We start from the raw sequence: 17,162 nt of genomic DNA on the forward strand, positions 1-17,162 counted from the left end.
GTTGGTAAATAAAATTGTTTTTGTGTGTTCTGTGGGAAACAGAAGTAATCAACAACTCTGAAGGTCACATCCCCTTTTGTGCGAGAATATTAGGGATTCTCAACCCTTAATCCAGAGACTGCAAGAGGAAGTATAAAAAAGGATCAAGAAAAACTCGAGGGTATGCAGAGGCAGCAGATGCAGTATGCAGTAGGCAGAAGCAGCATCACAAAGGCAGTATGCCGGTAGGGCAGAATGAGCAGTCTCCTCTCGTAGTGTCGGGATCCAGCAATGCAAACGCAGGTCCGTTGGATGTCTGGAGAGAAGTTGAGAGATGTCGAACCATAATATGCATCCAGCCTCGGGAATTCTTCACGATGCAATGCCGCTAAAGGAAAGAAGCCCACATGAATGTTGGGGCCCAGACGGAAAAGCAGTCATTATTGGTGTAATATGCTCCAAGCCCCGAAAATCCTCCAAGATGCGATGGAACCAAAAGGGAAAACCCCGCACGAATGTTGAGGCCAAGGACGGAAAAGAAGTCAGTGGAACTATATGAGAGATGAAAGAGCCAGTTCAGATATACGTGTCAAGAGAAGAAGTGTGAGTAAAACCTTTATGTGTATGTTTAACATTGCAGAAGATCGACTGTTATTCGACGGGACATTTATAAAGTTAAATTGTCATTATTTGTTCCGGACTAAGAGGCTGAAGAATAATTGGTATAATTTAGATATGAGAAACTTGCTGATTGACGTATATATATATTGCATGAACAAATTAGTATTGGGATGAGATCATAGATTGGTGTATGATAGTATTGCTGCATGTTTTAATGTGTGTACACTATATTAATGGAACTGAACTGCAAAACGTTGACAAGGCAAGGGACTTGGGAGTTATTGTGGACAGAGAACTTAAGTTTAAAGGGCATATTGCAAAAGTTGCTAAAACATCACATCAAATTACATGGTTGTTGAAGAACACACTGACAAGCAGGGATAAGGAAGTTGTTCCACTTTATAAGGCATTAATAAGACCGCATTTGGACTATTGCGCACAGATCTGGTCACCTGGATTTCTTGGTAATGAAGAAATGGTGGAGAGGATTCAGAGGTGAATTACAAAGATTGTTACAGGAATCTGGGATGTTCCCTACGAGGATAGATTGAAGATCTGTGGGCTCCAAAAACTAGCTCATAGATGTAGGAGAGAAGATATGATAGAGGCATATAAATTATTAAAGGAATTTCATAGGATTGATACTGATGACTAAGACCAGTGAAGGAAGGGAGAGAACGAGGGATCATCCCTGGAGATTATGTAAGAGTGTGGTTAACAAGGGTGTTAGGACTAGATTTTTTGTTTGGAGAGTTGTGAATGGGTGGAATGTGTTGCCAGAGGTAGTTGTGAATGCTTCGTCTGTGAATGAATTTAAGGAGAAGTATGATAGGTATTGTGTGAATAATGGTTAGTGTGTCAATGTAGGGTCTCCCGTGATGAGTCTTTCGACTCCATGGAGACACCGTTATAATAATAATAGGCTATACAAAAGACAGTTACAGTGGTTTGGACATGTTTCCAGAATGTGCCAAGAAAGACTGCCTTATGCCCTTTTACAGAAGGGTTAGGGAGGTCACCAAGGCAGAGGAAGACTGAGAAGATGGCAAGGCTGGCAGAAGATTGCTAGCAAACACTATAATTGTTAAACACATTACAACTATAATTGTAAATAGTACAGTGAGAGCTAACCATTTCACAAAGTGAGCATTTTACTTCTTACATCATTAATTCTAGATGTATACAGTTGTCTTTTTGTTGTGATTTCATAATTAGCTGGGGAACTGGTTCTTAAAGTTGGGAAACAAAAAGATGCCCCTACCTTTTTGTAGCAATAATATACTCTCCTGATTTATGCCTATTAGCTAGAATTTATTAACAGCAATACCCGATTGAAACTGTATATGTACCAGATCTGTATCCTTATAGATTTGATACTTTCACACACAGCCATCAAATTACAATAATAGCTTGTAGGAATTCAGCTTACCTGCCATAGTCTAGATATAAACCAAAACACTAACTTGTGTTTTGGTTTATATATTCATGGAGGGACAAGAGCTAGATTTTTCTCTTTACCTGTTGAAGTAGAGAGTGCGTTCAGTGTCAATGAGTTTAAGAGAATCTATCACAATTGGTGTGGGATCTACAGCCTCCATCGACGAGTCCTTGACTCTCTACTTGACAATCCTTGAAACCAAAACACTCACCAAAGAAAAGTTTATACATAAGAATATTAAGAAAAGAATTATAAATAAGAAAATATAGGAGCCACAGTTAATATACCTTCGAATATAGTTGATTATTGAACTTCTTAATGAACCAGTATAAACTGACTGATACTGTACAGTAAAATAACTAATATTTTTGTTGGCAACAGGAGCCTCCCAGACGAGTCGAATACTAGTTGAACTTGTTGGATCTGCTTCTAAGTTATGAGGGGGTTCAACCACTAAATAAATAAAATAAAAAAAAAAATAATAATAAAGAAAGAATTTTAAAAAAGAAGTTAACTGTCACAAATCTCAGAACAAACCAGAAAAGTAGTATTTGCTTAGTACATAACTAAAAAAATTGAAATCTATAAATCATCGTTCTTCCATAGTGGAATACATCTGGAATTGTGCACCATGAATATTTAGCAACTTCTACAAAAGATACTAATGGTAAAATTGAGATCTGATGATTAGCACAATTAAGAAATAATTAATGCCTTGCCAAAAAAAGTTAATTTTATTAAATTAAATGCTGTCTTTCTATATAGCAAAATGTAAACGTTTCTGAAAAAAAAAATTCAGTTCGTGACAGAATGTTCCTTTCATATTTTATGAAATGAATAAGACTTCTGCAATATTTTGATCTAATATGTTACTCATGCATTCAATCAGAACATTAGAGAAACAATAAGGGATTTAAAGTTGTTCAAATAATTTGCGCTTCATTTCTTAACTGATATTAATGCCAACTAGTACAATTTAGAAGCCTGTAATCTACAAGCAATGAGTATCTGTAGTTTGATTCTGCCTTTTGAAGTTTTCCAGAATCGCTTTACAAATTTATTTAATGCAATACATTTACAAACAGTTTGTGTGTATGCTTGCATAACCAGTTCAATACTAGATCACTATAAATATTCATGTCATGAACATGATATCTTAAAAAATATCATTCACAGACTCACTAATTTCAATGATTCTTACTGAAACAATGCACACTTGAGTAATCGACTAAAAAATTCTACTGAAATAGAAGAGTAAGAACAAGTCTACCTTTTGTTTTTTAACGTAAATTCCACTCACATTAAGTCAAACTATCATGAAAAGAATGTTTTTTTTTACTAAGTAATTTAAGGAAATTACAACATCAACTAGGATATACATTAAAATAAATTTTAATATACAGTAGAACTCAGTTATAACGATCACGGTTACAGCGAACTGATGTTTATAACGAATAATTTTGAAGGTATATTTGAATTACATTTGATTTAATGCATGTATTTCATGTTTATTACGAATTCTTTTCACGGGAATAACGAATGAATAATACACGTTAGTCATTCCTTTACTAACATTTCGTACGTACGCATTTTCTGGTTGTGGAAATGTGTCGGGAGTCAAACGGAAAATTTTATCGGTTTCCGAAAAAATAGAAATTATACAGGAGGTAGAAAGTGGCCAATCAAATCTGCCAGTAGCAAAGAAGTATGGTTTGTCCCCATCTACAATATCAAGAATTTGGAAGAATCGCGAGTTGACTCTGAAAGCTTTTGAAAACAATTTATCGAAGAGTAAAAAACTTAAAAAGTGTAATAAAAGTGACGTTGACGAGGCACTTCTTTCGTGGTTTAAAGTGCAAAGAACCGCTGGCTTACCTATTAGCAGACCAATTTTGAAAGCTCAAGCCGAAAAATTTGCTGTTCAACTTGGTTATAGTGATTTTAAATGCAAAATGGGTGGATTGATCACTTTAAGAACAGAAACAATATTGTCTACGCAAAAGTAAGTGGCAAGGCGTTGTCCATTGACAAAAACGTTGTTTCTGACTGGATGAAGAATGCATGGCCGGACATCGAACGAAGGTATGGATACAACAACATTTATAATGCAGACAAAGCAGGGGTTTTTTATAATTTAACTTTTCAATTTAAAAACGAAAAGTGCATTGGCGGAAAACTTATCAAAAAACAGACTCACAGTTTTAGTTTGTGTGAACATGACCGGTAGCGATAAAAGAAAGCTTCTTGTAACTGGAAAATCAGCAAAGCCTAGGTGTTTTAAAAACATAAAGAAACTTCCCATTGATTATACAGCGAATAAGAAGGCCTGTATGACATCTTCAATTTTCAAAAATGAAATTTGCAAGTGGGATAAAAATCTTCGCAGTGAAAACCGGAAAATTTTGTTATCGATAGACAACTGTCCTGCCCATCCTGTAGTGGCTAATTTAACAAACATAAAACTTGTTTTTTTCCACCAAATGTGACACCTGTCTTGCAACCACTTGATCAAGGTGTAATTAGATGTTTTAAATCCCATTTTCGTCATCTGTTAGTCTTGGAACTGATAGAACACAGAGAAAAATCCACGGAAAATACTTATGCTTACGACTCGAAGATCAGTGTACTTCACGCAATACGTTTAATGAGTGATGCTTGGAATGTGATGTCATCATCTACGATACAAAACTGTTTTAAGAAAGCCGGTCTTGCGGAATATGAGTGCGAATCTGAAGAGATGAAGAGGATAACTTACTGTTATCAGCATGGTTAAAAGCACGAAACTTGAACAATTTTGAAATGTGCGCAGAGATTGATAATTTTATAGACATTGATAATGGCATCGCAACTTCGGATATACCGACAGATGCTGACATCTTAAAACAAATCTCTCATACACCAGAAGAAGATAATAGTAGTAGTGACTCCGAGGAAGAAAATAGCAATGATGAGAAAATCATTACCTGGTGTGAAGCAGAAAGTGCTTTACATATTTTAACAAGATTTATGGAATCGCGATCTGTGAGTTCAGACGACACATTCAAGCATCTTAGTGGTATAAGGAACAATTTCAAACGTATGAAATATGCGTCTTGTGCAAAGCAAAGCACGCTTGATGATTTTTTATGTAAAAATGTGAAGTTTTAAAAATAAATTTTTGCTCTTTATATGTATGTATGCACATATGTATTTATGTTACCCAATATACCTATGCTGAGAAAAATCTGGAAACATTTTTAATTCACTCAAATTATGACCTTCTTGGATATAATGAATAAAGGTCATACGAACAAATATATGCGGTCCCGTGGAATTCGTTATAACCGAGTTCTACTGTACTTCAATATTTGAAATATTGAAGTATATTAAAATTTATTTTAATGTATATCCTAGTCGACGTAATTTCCTTAAATTACTTAGTAAAAAATGCATAACCAACGTCTAAGCCTTTCCACGAGAATCATGAAAAGAATGAAGGAGAATTTATTGAGCTGCTGTGAGACAACTTCCTCCAACAGCATGCAAAAGGAGCAAGGGAAAAAAATATCAATTTGATCATAGCTTCAACAACAATCTCAGTTACGAATTATACTATTTGCCCACCAGTTGGTGACAGTAACCACGACATACTGGCCTGGGAAGTGGGTAAGCGTATGTGTTCCAATCAGAGCAAGTTACATGCTGAAATAGAAAGATGGAAGTTATGACAATGACAGTCCCATTGTAATAGTTCTGAATGGAAAGATAACAATGCACGGAAACTATGAAAAGATGCTTAAAAGCAGCAACAACTGGATGTGTCACAAGATTTTGAAGAAGAAATAGGGTGGAAGTGAAATGGATGAGCAACCTTATTAAGCAAATGATTTTTAAGAAGAAGATGTGGAAGGAATATCATGAGAGAAAAAAAGTGAGAAGAGTTGTGAAATATATATATATAAAGAAGTCCAGGAAAGTTATGGTCAGAAAGCTATACCAGAACATGAAAAGAAACTGGCTTTGCAGGCTAAAGGAAACTCAAAAGAATTTTATCAATATCTGCAATAAAAGAAACAAAAAAAGAAAGAATGTGGAAAAATAACTTTATTATTTTTACAACTATACAATACATCTCCCATACCAGCTATCACACTAAATGCACTTACTACTGTTCCACTTACTCACTCACTACTCTGTGAGAGAAAAATCCAGCTCCTAGCTACTTTTTTTTTTTTTTTAACAAACACAATCTTAACTTCCATAGATGCTCCCGTGTTCTCTCCACATCATCCATATAATGAAAAATTTCAGACAATATCCTATAACACCCACTACAAAGTTTATAGATGCCTATCATATCACTCCCTCTTTCTCCTCTTTACCTGTGACATTCCATATACTTTCAATCTTCCCTCATAATCTACGTTCCATAATCTTAATATCATCTGTGCAACTGCTTTCAGCCCTTTCCAGAGTATCTTTATTCCCTCAAAACCCAGGAGACCAAATCTGTGCCAGTCGTATCAGGGTCTTGTAAAGAGGCAAAAGGCCTTCCTTACTGTTGTACTTTAATGTTTATTTCAACATCACAATTATTCTCTGAATATATTTACAATGTGACCTTTGAACTTCAATTTCCTATCCCCCATAACTCCAAGATCACTAGTCTTCAGTATTTTTAGGATACTTCCGATAAAACATAATGTACCCCCCCAGGGGGGAAGATCTCATCACACCAATTATTACACACATATTAACACTGAATAGACGGCCTTATGATTTGCATACTAATTCAAATTCTGCGACTTCTAGATATCAATAGCATCTCTGATTGCCTTATTTTTCCATCATTGGCAAACAATTAAATGTTTCCTGTCAGATCCATCTCGACATCATTGACGTATAGACTGAACAACAATGATCCCAGGAATGATCTCTGGGTACACCACTGGTAACCTTGAATATGGAAAATTCACACTCACCAATGAGATTATTCACATAATGAGTGCTCGCTTGCTAAGATCTATCAACCAGGTGTATTTATTATGATGTACAGACTTACTACATTTGATGAAAAGTTAGAGGTGGATAAAAATTCAAGAACAGAACTAGATGGGATGTTAGCATGTGTGTTAAAGAAACATTCCGCTAAATTGGCCTGGCCCTTGACATGTTTGTATAATTAGAGTTGCAACTTAGAAAAGATCTCAGAGAAATAGAAACAATGTATGATAATCCCACTGCACAATGGTGATGCAAAAACTGATGTGTCTAACTACAGACCTATCAATGTCTCTGATGTGGCAGTGAAGATTATAGAAAAGTTGGTAATAACTCATATACAGAAATGGGTTGACAAACTATCCTCTGGAAGCAACAGCATGGATTAATTTAATGGGAAGTGATGTTTTAACAATTAGCTCATATTCTATAACAAAATTATGACTGAGTTGGATAAAGAGAATCGTTATACTATGACACTGCTGGACTTTGCTAAGGCATTTGAGAGAATACCACATGAAAGGCAGATGCTTAAACTGGGGAGTGTGGGATTGAAACAAATTCTGGACATGGGTAAATAGATGGTGGGTGTGAAAGTGCCAGCTTTAAGGTGAACAACTGTGTAGACCCGAGATTAGTTCTAGGTTCATTGTTATTTAATTTATACATTAAAGATACTGATGAGAAGAATCTGACAGATATTCAACTGTTTGCCATTGATGGAAAGATAATCTGGGCAATCAAGGATACAACTAATATCCAGAGCTTACCAAATGATTTGAATAAGCTGGAATAGTGGGCAAATGATGTTGGCTGCCTATTCAATGTTAATAAATATAGTTATGCACTAATGGTGTGATGAGATTCCCAAAAGCATATTATATTGGTGGAATTATGCTACAAGAAACTGATGAGGCTAGGAATCTTGAAATTATGGTGGATGGGGTTAAGGGTCAGAGCCAAATAACAGGGAAGAGACCTCCACATAAACTTTAAGGAATGAGGCAAAGACTGGGGGCTTCTGACCTAATATCCAATTCTCACCTTCACATAGTGTGCCCTATTAGTAGGAATCCACCAGGTAATGAACGAAAGAGGATGGACTGGCAATTTGGGAGTTAGCAGACTGAATTGCACTCTACTGGTTCAAACCACAAACAAATATGTAAGATGGTAAACATGATGAGATTTCATGACGGCTGTGGCACTTCCTGGTTAAACACGGCCCTTCTGTTTTTGTCAGGGAGCAGGTAGAACAATGAAAAGTCACTACTGGCACAAACTCCAATTCAACATCTAGAAGAAGAAGAAGAAGAATAAACCAAATATCATCAGAAGAGAAGAGAAGAGAGGAAACATCAAAATAAGGAATAGTGATGGAAAAGAAACCAACAGAAGATTCTACTAAGGTAGAAATGGAGGAATTTTTTCAGGCTTTAGAGAAAAATGAAGATTCTCCTAAACATGAAGTGAAGCAATTTGTGTCACTAGAGCAGGCAGCTGACAAAGAAAATGTAGCCCATGCTGGAGATCTAAACAATAGAATAGGAAATGAATCCCATCAGGCACATAGTACTGTTTTGGGAAAATTTGGAGAAAAAGGGCAAGGCCAGTAATAATGGCAAGTACCTACTGGATTTCTGCTCAAGATATGGAATAGTCATTACGTCATTACTAATACCACGTTCCAATAAAAAATGTGCACAAGTTTACGAGGAGAGAAGACGCAAGAAATAAGAGAAGCCTCATTGACTATGTGCATCATGGTTGATTGTAATTAACTTCATGCTGGTTCAGGATACAACAGTGTAGAGAGGATTTGAAACTGGAAATATAAACACAAGGAAAAGTATTATTTATTAAATATACTGCCAAATATTTCAGTTTGAAATTAACAAACCATCATCAGTGGCCTGAACAACATTTTTAACAAGGTAGAATGCAAACGACTGATTTATTCAAAATAGTATGAGCCGGATAATGTTAAATAGCTAATAGCATTATACTTCACCGAAGAAAAGGTTAATCGTAAAAGTGATTATAAAATAATTATATAATTTATATTATCATCCCAAAAAATTTAATATTTATAAATTTATCATCTAAATAAATTATAATTATATTATCAGACCAGTGAAAAGGCTAATAATCTCTGCTTAGAAATTTCACCCATCCTACTTTAAGCCAAGCATCCTCCATCGAACATATCTCCATCTGAAAAGGAAGCTCTAAGACGCAACGAGTCATCTTGTTATCACCAAAGCAGACAAGGGAAAAGCTACAGTATTATGGATTCCTCAAATTCTAAAAGAAAAATTTCTCTTTTACTATGAGATCGCTCAACCTACCAAGAACTGGATCACAACCCCACTAATAGACAACTTAAGAAATTAAATTCCTCCTAGACAAAGTTATAAGTTTTGATGCAGACACCATAAAAAGTTAAAAACACATTTTGCAAGAAATGTGTTTTTAGGTTTTATGGTCTACCTAAGATCCATAAGAAAGACATTTCTCTCCGTTCGATTGTGGACTGTATTGATTCACCTACTTACTGCATAGCCAAATATTAGCAAACCTATTGAAATCACATATAGGCAATTCTCATTCCTTTTTAAAAAAACTCATCAAATTATTAAAAAATTTCTTCATACAACCTACTGATCTTATGGTGAGCTTTGATGCGGAATCCCTATTCACAAACATACCTCTCAAAGAGACTTTACAACTACTTACTGCTATTTTTCCACAAGATATAGTAAAACTATTCGGATCAGTGATGCATTCCGGATATTTCTTGTGTCAAAACAAATTCTACAACCAGGTAGGAAGGAACTGCAATGGGAAGTCCCACTCACCCCTGCTTTAGCCAACTTTTATTTAGAGCATTTAGAAGACATCCTTTTTTCATCTAGAAACCCTCAACCTTCATTCTGGCTTAGATATATGGATGACATTTTTGCTGTGTGGCCTCACAATATAGATTCCTAACCTTTTTTTGAGCTAAAATCAATACATTACACCTTTATAAAATTCACTATGGAAATTGAAAAAGACAACAAATTATCCTTTTTAGACATTTCTCATCCCCTCACCATCAGGTAATTTAACAACATCGGTTTATGCCCACTTTTACTAAACGATACATTCTCCAACAATGTGTGCATTATCCTTCTCAAAAGACAGGAATCATAAAATGTTTAATTCAACAAGCTAGAACTAATTGTTCAACTCCTCATCATTTACAGGAAACTCTACTATCAAACAGTATATGAAATTAAATGGCTTCTCCGAAAGAACTACACAAGGTCTTCTCGACTCCTACAAACCCAACTATAACTACAAAGAATCAATACATCGAGTTCCAATCCCATACATCTGCAGTATTTCATAGCCTATTTCAAGAATTCTGAGGAAATATGATATTATAATATATAATACTTATATTCCCATTAATAAACTATTCACATACTTCCCATCATCTAAAGATAAACTCTCAACTATGTCTCTTCCTGGTGTATATCATGTTCCATGACTGCCAGCTTTCCCAGTTTTGGACAAACCAGACATTCAATAGAAAAAAGAATACAAGAACATGAATCTTATATTCTTCACAACAAATCCGATAAGTCTGAATTGGTGCAGCACAGAATAGAGGCAGACCACAACATTCTATGGTCATAAACTCACCTTCTACACAGATGTCAGTATAAATTCAAACACCTATTTAAAGAGAGTGTTGAGGCCTTGCTTCACTGCCCTAACTTAAATAAGAATGACTGCCTATCCTTGTTAAAAATATGGGAAAGTTTGATCCAAATAACACATTAATTTTTTATTTTTTTTAATTAAGGCCAATAATGATATTTACAACGATAGAAGGTCGTCCTAAATCATACTAAACAGATCAAATGATCTGTTTAGTATGATTATTATTATTATGTAACACCTCCAGGGAGTCCAAAGACTCATCGAGGGAGGGCACCTACTCTACAACTCTGTCTCCACCACTGAATCCACCAATTAATGATATTATAAATTATATAATTATTTTATAATCACTTTTACGATTACCTTTTCTTCAGTGAAGCATACCGCTATTAGTGATTTGACATCACACAGCTCGTATTATTTTGAATAAATCAATTGTTTGCATTCTACCTTGTTAAAAATGTTGTTTAGGCCACCGATGATAATTTATTAATTTCAAACCAAAATATTTGACAGTATAATTAATAAATAATACTATGGCACAAGTTTCCCTCAAAATAAAACAGGAAATGACCACCACTTAGTTTTAAGTAGGATAAAAATGAAAATCACATTGAAAAGATCAGCATGTAAGAGAGATCTTTTCAATATTTGAGAGAGCTTTAATTATTTTTAAAACTCTCTCACATTGAAAAGATCAGCATGTAAGAGAGTTTTAAAAATAATTAAAGTTGAGTAGCTTTTACAGATAAATGGTAGACTCAACAGTACAAGCATTATTCACGAAAAATGAAACCATTTGAAAACAAGAACCAAATCTTGGAGTCTCAGAAGATCTTCAAATTGTTTTCTTCAAATCTTGGCAAGCTCTGAAGAAAACAATGATTCACCGACATAGGCATGTGGTGAATCTGTCTGCAATGATAGAAAAATAAGAACACCATGGTGGCTACAAGAAGTTAAAGAAGCATTCCTGGAAAAGAAGAAAGCATACCAAAAGTTCCTAGCAAATAAGTCAGAAGATGGTCTAAAACAATAAAGAGAAAAATGTAAGAGAGCTAAGCTGTGCGTAAAAGCATTCTTATTGAAGCCTTTCTATGACTTTTGTCATAGAAAGGCTTCAATAAGAATAAAGAACTTAAATATCAGGAAGGTAACAAAATGTTCTGAACGCTATTGAAAAAGCTTGGAAATGAAGGAAAAAGTACTGTAAAAGGAATTAAAGATGATAAAGGTTCAATGAAAACTGAGATAAGGATGAGATCACTATATGTTTGGAGTAATTAATTTGAAAGACTGTTAAACAAAACAAGCAGTGATAGAATAGTAGCAGGAAATTTTCAAGAGGAATGCAAACAGAAGTGCATATCAAAACTTGAGGTAGAAAAAGTCATCAAAACTTGAAATTTGGAAAATCAGCTGGAGCAGAAGATATTTTAGCAGAAATGCTCAAATATTGAGATATAAAAATTTTCCAGTGGCTATACTGCATAATTCAGAGGGCCTGGTCAGGTCAAATTCCAGATGATTGGAGTACATCTCTTATAGTTACCATCTATAGAATAGAAGAGCATGTGTAGAGTCTATGCCATTACATTTAGTTGTAGTAATATGTTGACATTGAAAGAAAAGTTGGAGTTAGCCCACCAGAGGGCTAGACGGTCGGTTGTGTTTTCAGAGAGCTCCCGAAAGCTAAGTATAATTTTGAGTGAAAATTAGAATATAGGTTAAAATCATAACGTAATATTGTCTAATTTTGGTGGTAACTTGTTGTATCTGTGTGATTTTGGTGTGAATTCGGTTATTTAATTTAGTATTTAACGATATGTTTCATAGATTTGAATATGGCGCCAATGCGATGTAAGATAATGGCATCCAAAAATACGACGGCATTGTTCAAAAACTATAATGTGAGAGAGTTTGTCCAATGTGATGTGTGTGGGGTGTATGCATTCCCGAATGAGGCTGGAGTTTGGATTGAAAGTGAGAGTGGTGGGAGAATGTGCAGAAAGTGTAAGCAAAGTGAGGAGTTGAAGTATGTGTCAGGTTGTGAGACAGTTATGGTTGAAGAAAGCCAGAATGTGAGCGAAAATAGTGGCTTGATAGGAAATTGCGATGTATAAGATGGCAGTGAGAGCGGTGATCAAAGAAAGAGTGAAAGCAACTATACAGAGAGAGAAAATGGTTTGAATGATAAAAAAATGAGGAATTATTTGTAGGAAGTGAGATCGCTAGGTTGCGCGCAGTGATACAAAATGCGCAGCTGCAACTAGAGCACCTGCAAAACTCTTTCCAGAGTGATTCGGCTAACGTAAATAAACAGCATAAGAGTGGGAGAGTTTCTGAAATGAAGGAAAGAGTGTTGTATGGTGACTCGTTATTAAGAGGAGTGATAGATGGGAGTGTAACTAAATCATACTTACCAGGTGCGAAATTTAAGGATGTAAGTGAGAGTATTAGAGTGAAAAAACAGAGGGTGAAAGAATTAATAGTTGTGGCGGGTACGAATGAATTGAAAGGTGATAATTTTTTTATGAGAGAGGACTTGAAAGTATTGTTAAAGGTAGTGAAAGAAAAGAGTGACAGAGTTAGAATGGTGAGTCTGTTGCCGCGGTATGACAGAGAGGAGTTTAGAAGGAAGGCCATAATCGCAAATAACATTATGCGCAGGTTATGCAGATGGTGTGGTGTGGTGTGGAATTAGTGGACGTGTGGAATGAGTTTGATGGGCGAAAGGACTTATACAAGATGGATGGCCTACATTTGAATGGAGTTGGTGTGCGGAGACTGGAAAAAGTGTTGCTGAATATAGTGAAAATGGATGTGCAGAACCAGGGAAACTAGAACTACCAAGGAGGGGGAGAAGTGGATATGCGGACATCAGTGAGACAGTTGAGTGTAAGAATGTATATAATGTACCCGAGCCAGCACTAAGGACAAAAAATGGGAATGGGACATTAAGAATAACGCATCAAGATAGGGGTGGGACAAAGGGATCACTGCATTTCATGTATACTAATGCCAGGAGTATTAGGAACAAGAAGGAAGAATTTTTGGCCTTAAATGGCTCTTCCTGGCCACAGGTTATTGCCATTAGTGAAACATGGCTGACGGAAGATGATATAGTTAGTGGGATAGAATGTGTAGGTTATAGTGTGTTTAGGAGGGACAGAGAGAATAAAATGGGGGGGGGGGTGTTATTGATGATAGCTGATGAACTGCAGCCAAGGAGAAATGAAGTTGTATCGCAGGATAGTGAAAGGGGCTCATTTGAGGCTATTTGGTGTGAGATTGAGACTGGCAGAATAAAATATACAGTTGGGTGCTGCTACAGACCAGGTGATGGAATAGATGGTGGAGATAATATGCATAAACAAATTGATGAAATGAGTGGAAGGAGGGTAATTATTACGGGGGATTTCAACTATGGTAACATTGATTGGAAGGAGGAGAGGAAGGAAATGGATTGTAAGGAAGGAAATGGATTTTATTCAATTATTAAGGGATAACTATCTGAGACAGCATGTAATTGAAAATACTAGGGGTGTGAGAGTGCTTGACCTGGTAATAGCATCTCAGAATTTGACTGTAATGAATATGACCATGTTGCCACCTATTGGTGAGAGTGATCATAAGGTGATCACTCTCGCCACCCATGTCATAAGAGTGACCTGGGAGGCAGCTAAAGGTGTGGAATTTTCGATTAAGACAGGGTATATGTGGAATTACCATGCTGGCAAGTATGACAAGCTTAGGAGATTGCTTGGATCAGTGCCATGGCATGTACAACTGCAAGGGCTGGACGTCGATAGAGCATGGGAAGTGGTCAAGGAGCATTTACAGGAGGTTGTATACCTAGGGTCCGAATAGTAAAACAAGTAGGGATTAAATGGATGAATAACACCATTAAGCTTGAGCTGCAAAAAAAGAAACAACTGTGGAGGGAAATTTAAAGAAAGGGGGTGACCTGCAGGCACACGAACGGTATAAAGTGCAGGCCAGAAGGGTAACGAGTGTGGTAAAAAAAGCAAAAGCGGATTATGAAAGGAAACTAGCTATGCAAGCAAAAGAGATTCCCAAACAGTTCTTTCAATATGCTGCAAGCAAGAAAAAACTGTACACGGCAAAATGATTTTAAGGAATGACGATGGTAAGGAGGTCACTGAATCAGTCGATATAGTGGAGTTACTGAGCGCGCACTTTGCAAAAGTATATCATCCAGGTGGTGACATTGAAGAAATGAAGGAACCATTAGTTTATACTGGAATTGTGATGAATGAAGTGGAGGTGAATAGTCTATTACAGAACCTTAATGTGAATACATCTGTGGGATTGGATGGTATACCGGCACGGGTCTTGTGTGAAGAGGCTAAGGAATTATCAGTGCCCTTGACCATGTTGTTTAATCTGAGTCTCGGGTCTGGTTTAGTCCCAAAGGTGTGGAAAGAGGGGAAAATAGTTTCACTGCATAAAGGAGGATCCAAGACTACGGTTGCAAATTACCGACCGATCAGCATATCAGGAGTTGTTGTCAAGGTCTTGGAGAAAATAGTCAAGGGAAAAATACAGGGATGGATTGATGAAAATGAGATACTGTACAGGGGACAGCATTGCTTTGTGAAGGGTAGATCATGCCTCAGTAACTTGCTCAAGTTTTATAACAAGGTGATGGCTGAACTGGATAAGGGTAATGGGTTTACAGTGATACTGCTGGACCTGGCAAAGGCGTCTGACAGGATACCACATGGAATTCTAATCCGTAACCTACAACATATGGGAATGGATAGGTGGGTGGTTGATGGAGAGATATCAAAGAGTAGTTTATTCAGGAGTAGAGTCCAAAAGACAGCCTGTGACTAGTGGTGTGCCAAAGGGTTCTGTTCTTGGACCACTGCTGTTTAATCTGTTCATTAACGATATAGGGAGGGATCTAAGTGGAACAGTTCATTTGTTTGCTGATGATGCAGAGTTGAGTAGGGCAATAGTGAATGCAGAAGATGTCAAAATCTTGCAGGATGACTTGGATAGATTGGAGTTCTGGGCTAAGGAGAATGGATGTCAATTTAATGTGACAAAATGTAAGGTTATGCATTTTGGGGTGAAAAGATTAGCAGCAGTATACCACATTGGTGGAACTGTACTCCAAGAGATTGATGAGGCCAGGGACTTGGGAGTGTTGGTGGATAACGAGATGAAGTTTAGGGGACACATTGCAAAAGTAGCTAAATCAGCTTATCAACTCACTTTGTTGTTGAAAAATACCTTGACGAGCAGAAACAAGCAAGTTATTGTACCTCTGTACTGAGCCTTGATAAGACCTCATCTCGACTACTGTGCCCAGATTTGGTCACCTCGGTTCCTTCTTGATGGGGAGGAGGTGGAGAGGATCCAGAGGCGAGTGACTAAGATGATAGGGTCTATGGAATGAACCATATGAGAACAGGTTGAAGATTTGTGGGTTGCAGAAACTAGTTGATAGGCAGAAAAGGGGAGATATGATTGAGACATTCAAATTGCTAAAGGGATTCTATAGGATTAATTCAGAGGATACTTTTGAGATCAGGACTGGTGGTGGGAGAACTAGGGAACACCTATGGAAGTTGGGCAAGTGTGTGGTTAGCAGGGGTGTTAGAACTGGGTTCTTTACTTTTAGAGTGTAAATGAGTGGAATAAGCTGCTAGAGTCTGTTGTGGGTGCTATGACGGTGAGCGAGTTCAAGGCAAGGTATGATAGATACTGTGAGAATGTCGTATAGTTGTGTGGACATGATGTTTATGGCCTACCTCGATGAGTCTAAGGACTCCCTGGAGTCGCTCGAAATAATAATAATAATAAAATAATAAATCTATAAAAGATGATATAAAGCTGAATGTCAGAATTACAGAGGAATTTTTCTGTAATTAACTAAGTATATAACTCTTTAAAAAAAAAAAAAACTTATTTCTAGGCGAGATTAATGTAAGCAGTGAAAAGAGGCCGAGAAAAATTGTGAAAAAGAAATTTGGAGAAGAACAAGTTAGGATCAGGCCAGATAGAGGCTGTACCGATTAAATTTTCACTTTGGGACAAATAGTTGAAGAATCATGGGAATATGACAAGGATCTGTACTCAAGTTTTGTAGATCTGGAAAAGGCATACAACAAAGTGTCCAGAGAAAAGCTTTTCAAAACACTATGATTATATAGGAGTAAATGGAACTTTATATAGAGCAATACATAGTCTATATTTAAGATAAGTCAGCAGTTAGAACTGAAGGAAATACAGAAAGTTTCATGAAGAATCAGGGGTAAGACCTGATATTACATGCATTAAACCTGATATTAGAATCTGAGATATCAAACTTAGATCCTTGCTTTATGCAGATATCGTACTCCTAAACACATCCAGTGCAAGTCTTCATGATTCTAACTAAATTGAATTACAGCGTAACAAA

General features: G+C 36.4%; 1 protein-coding gene across 1 annotated transcript in view; it reads right to left on the reverse strand.

Moving 5' to 3' along the window:
- Positions 1–17,162, reverse strand: part of LOC150093808 (protogenin-like) — a 497,946-nt gene that overhangs the window by 169,337 nt on the left and 311,447 nt on the right. The window contains exon 15 of the mRNA XM_090412521.1: positions 2,326–2,491. Coding sequence (XP_090268647.1) covers positions 2,326–2,491 — 166 coding nt within the window. The remainder of the gene's footprint in view (positions 1–2,325; positions 2,492–17,162) is intronic.

The sequence above is a fragment of the Typopeltis vanoorti genome, chromosome 23 (assembly GCF_054136105.1).
Source record: "Typopeltis vanoorti isolate ZY-2024b chromosome 23, IOZ_Tvanoo_1.0, whole genome shotgun sequence".
NCBI lineage: Eukaryota > Metazoa > Arthropoda > Arachnida > Uropygi > Thelyphonidae > Typopeltis > Typopeltis vanoorti.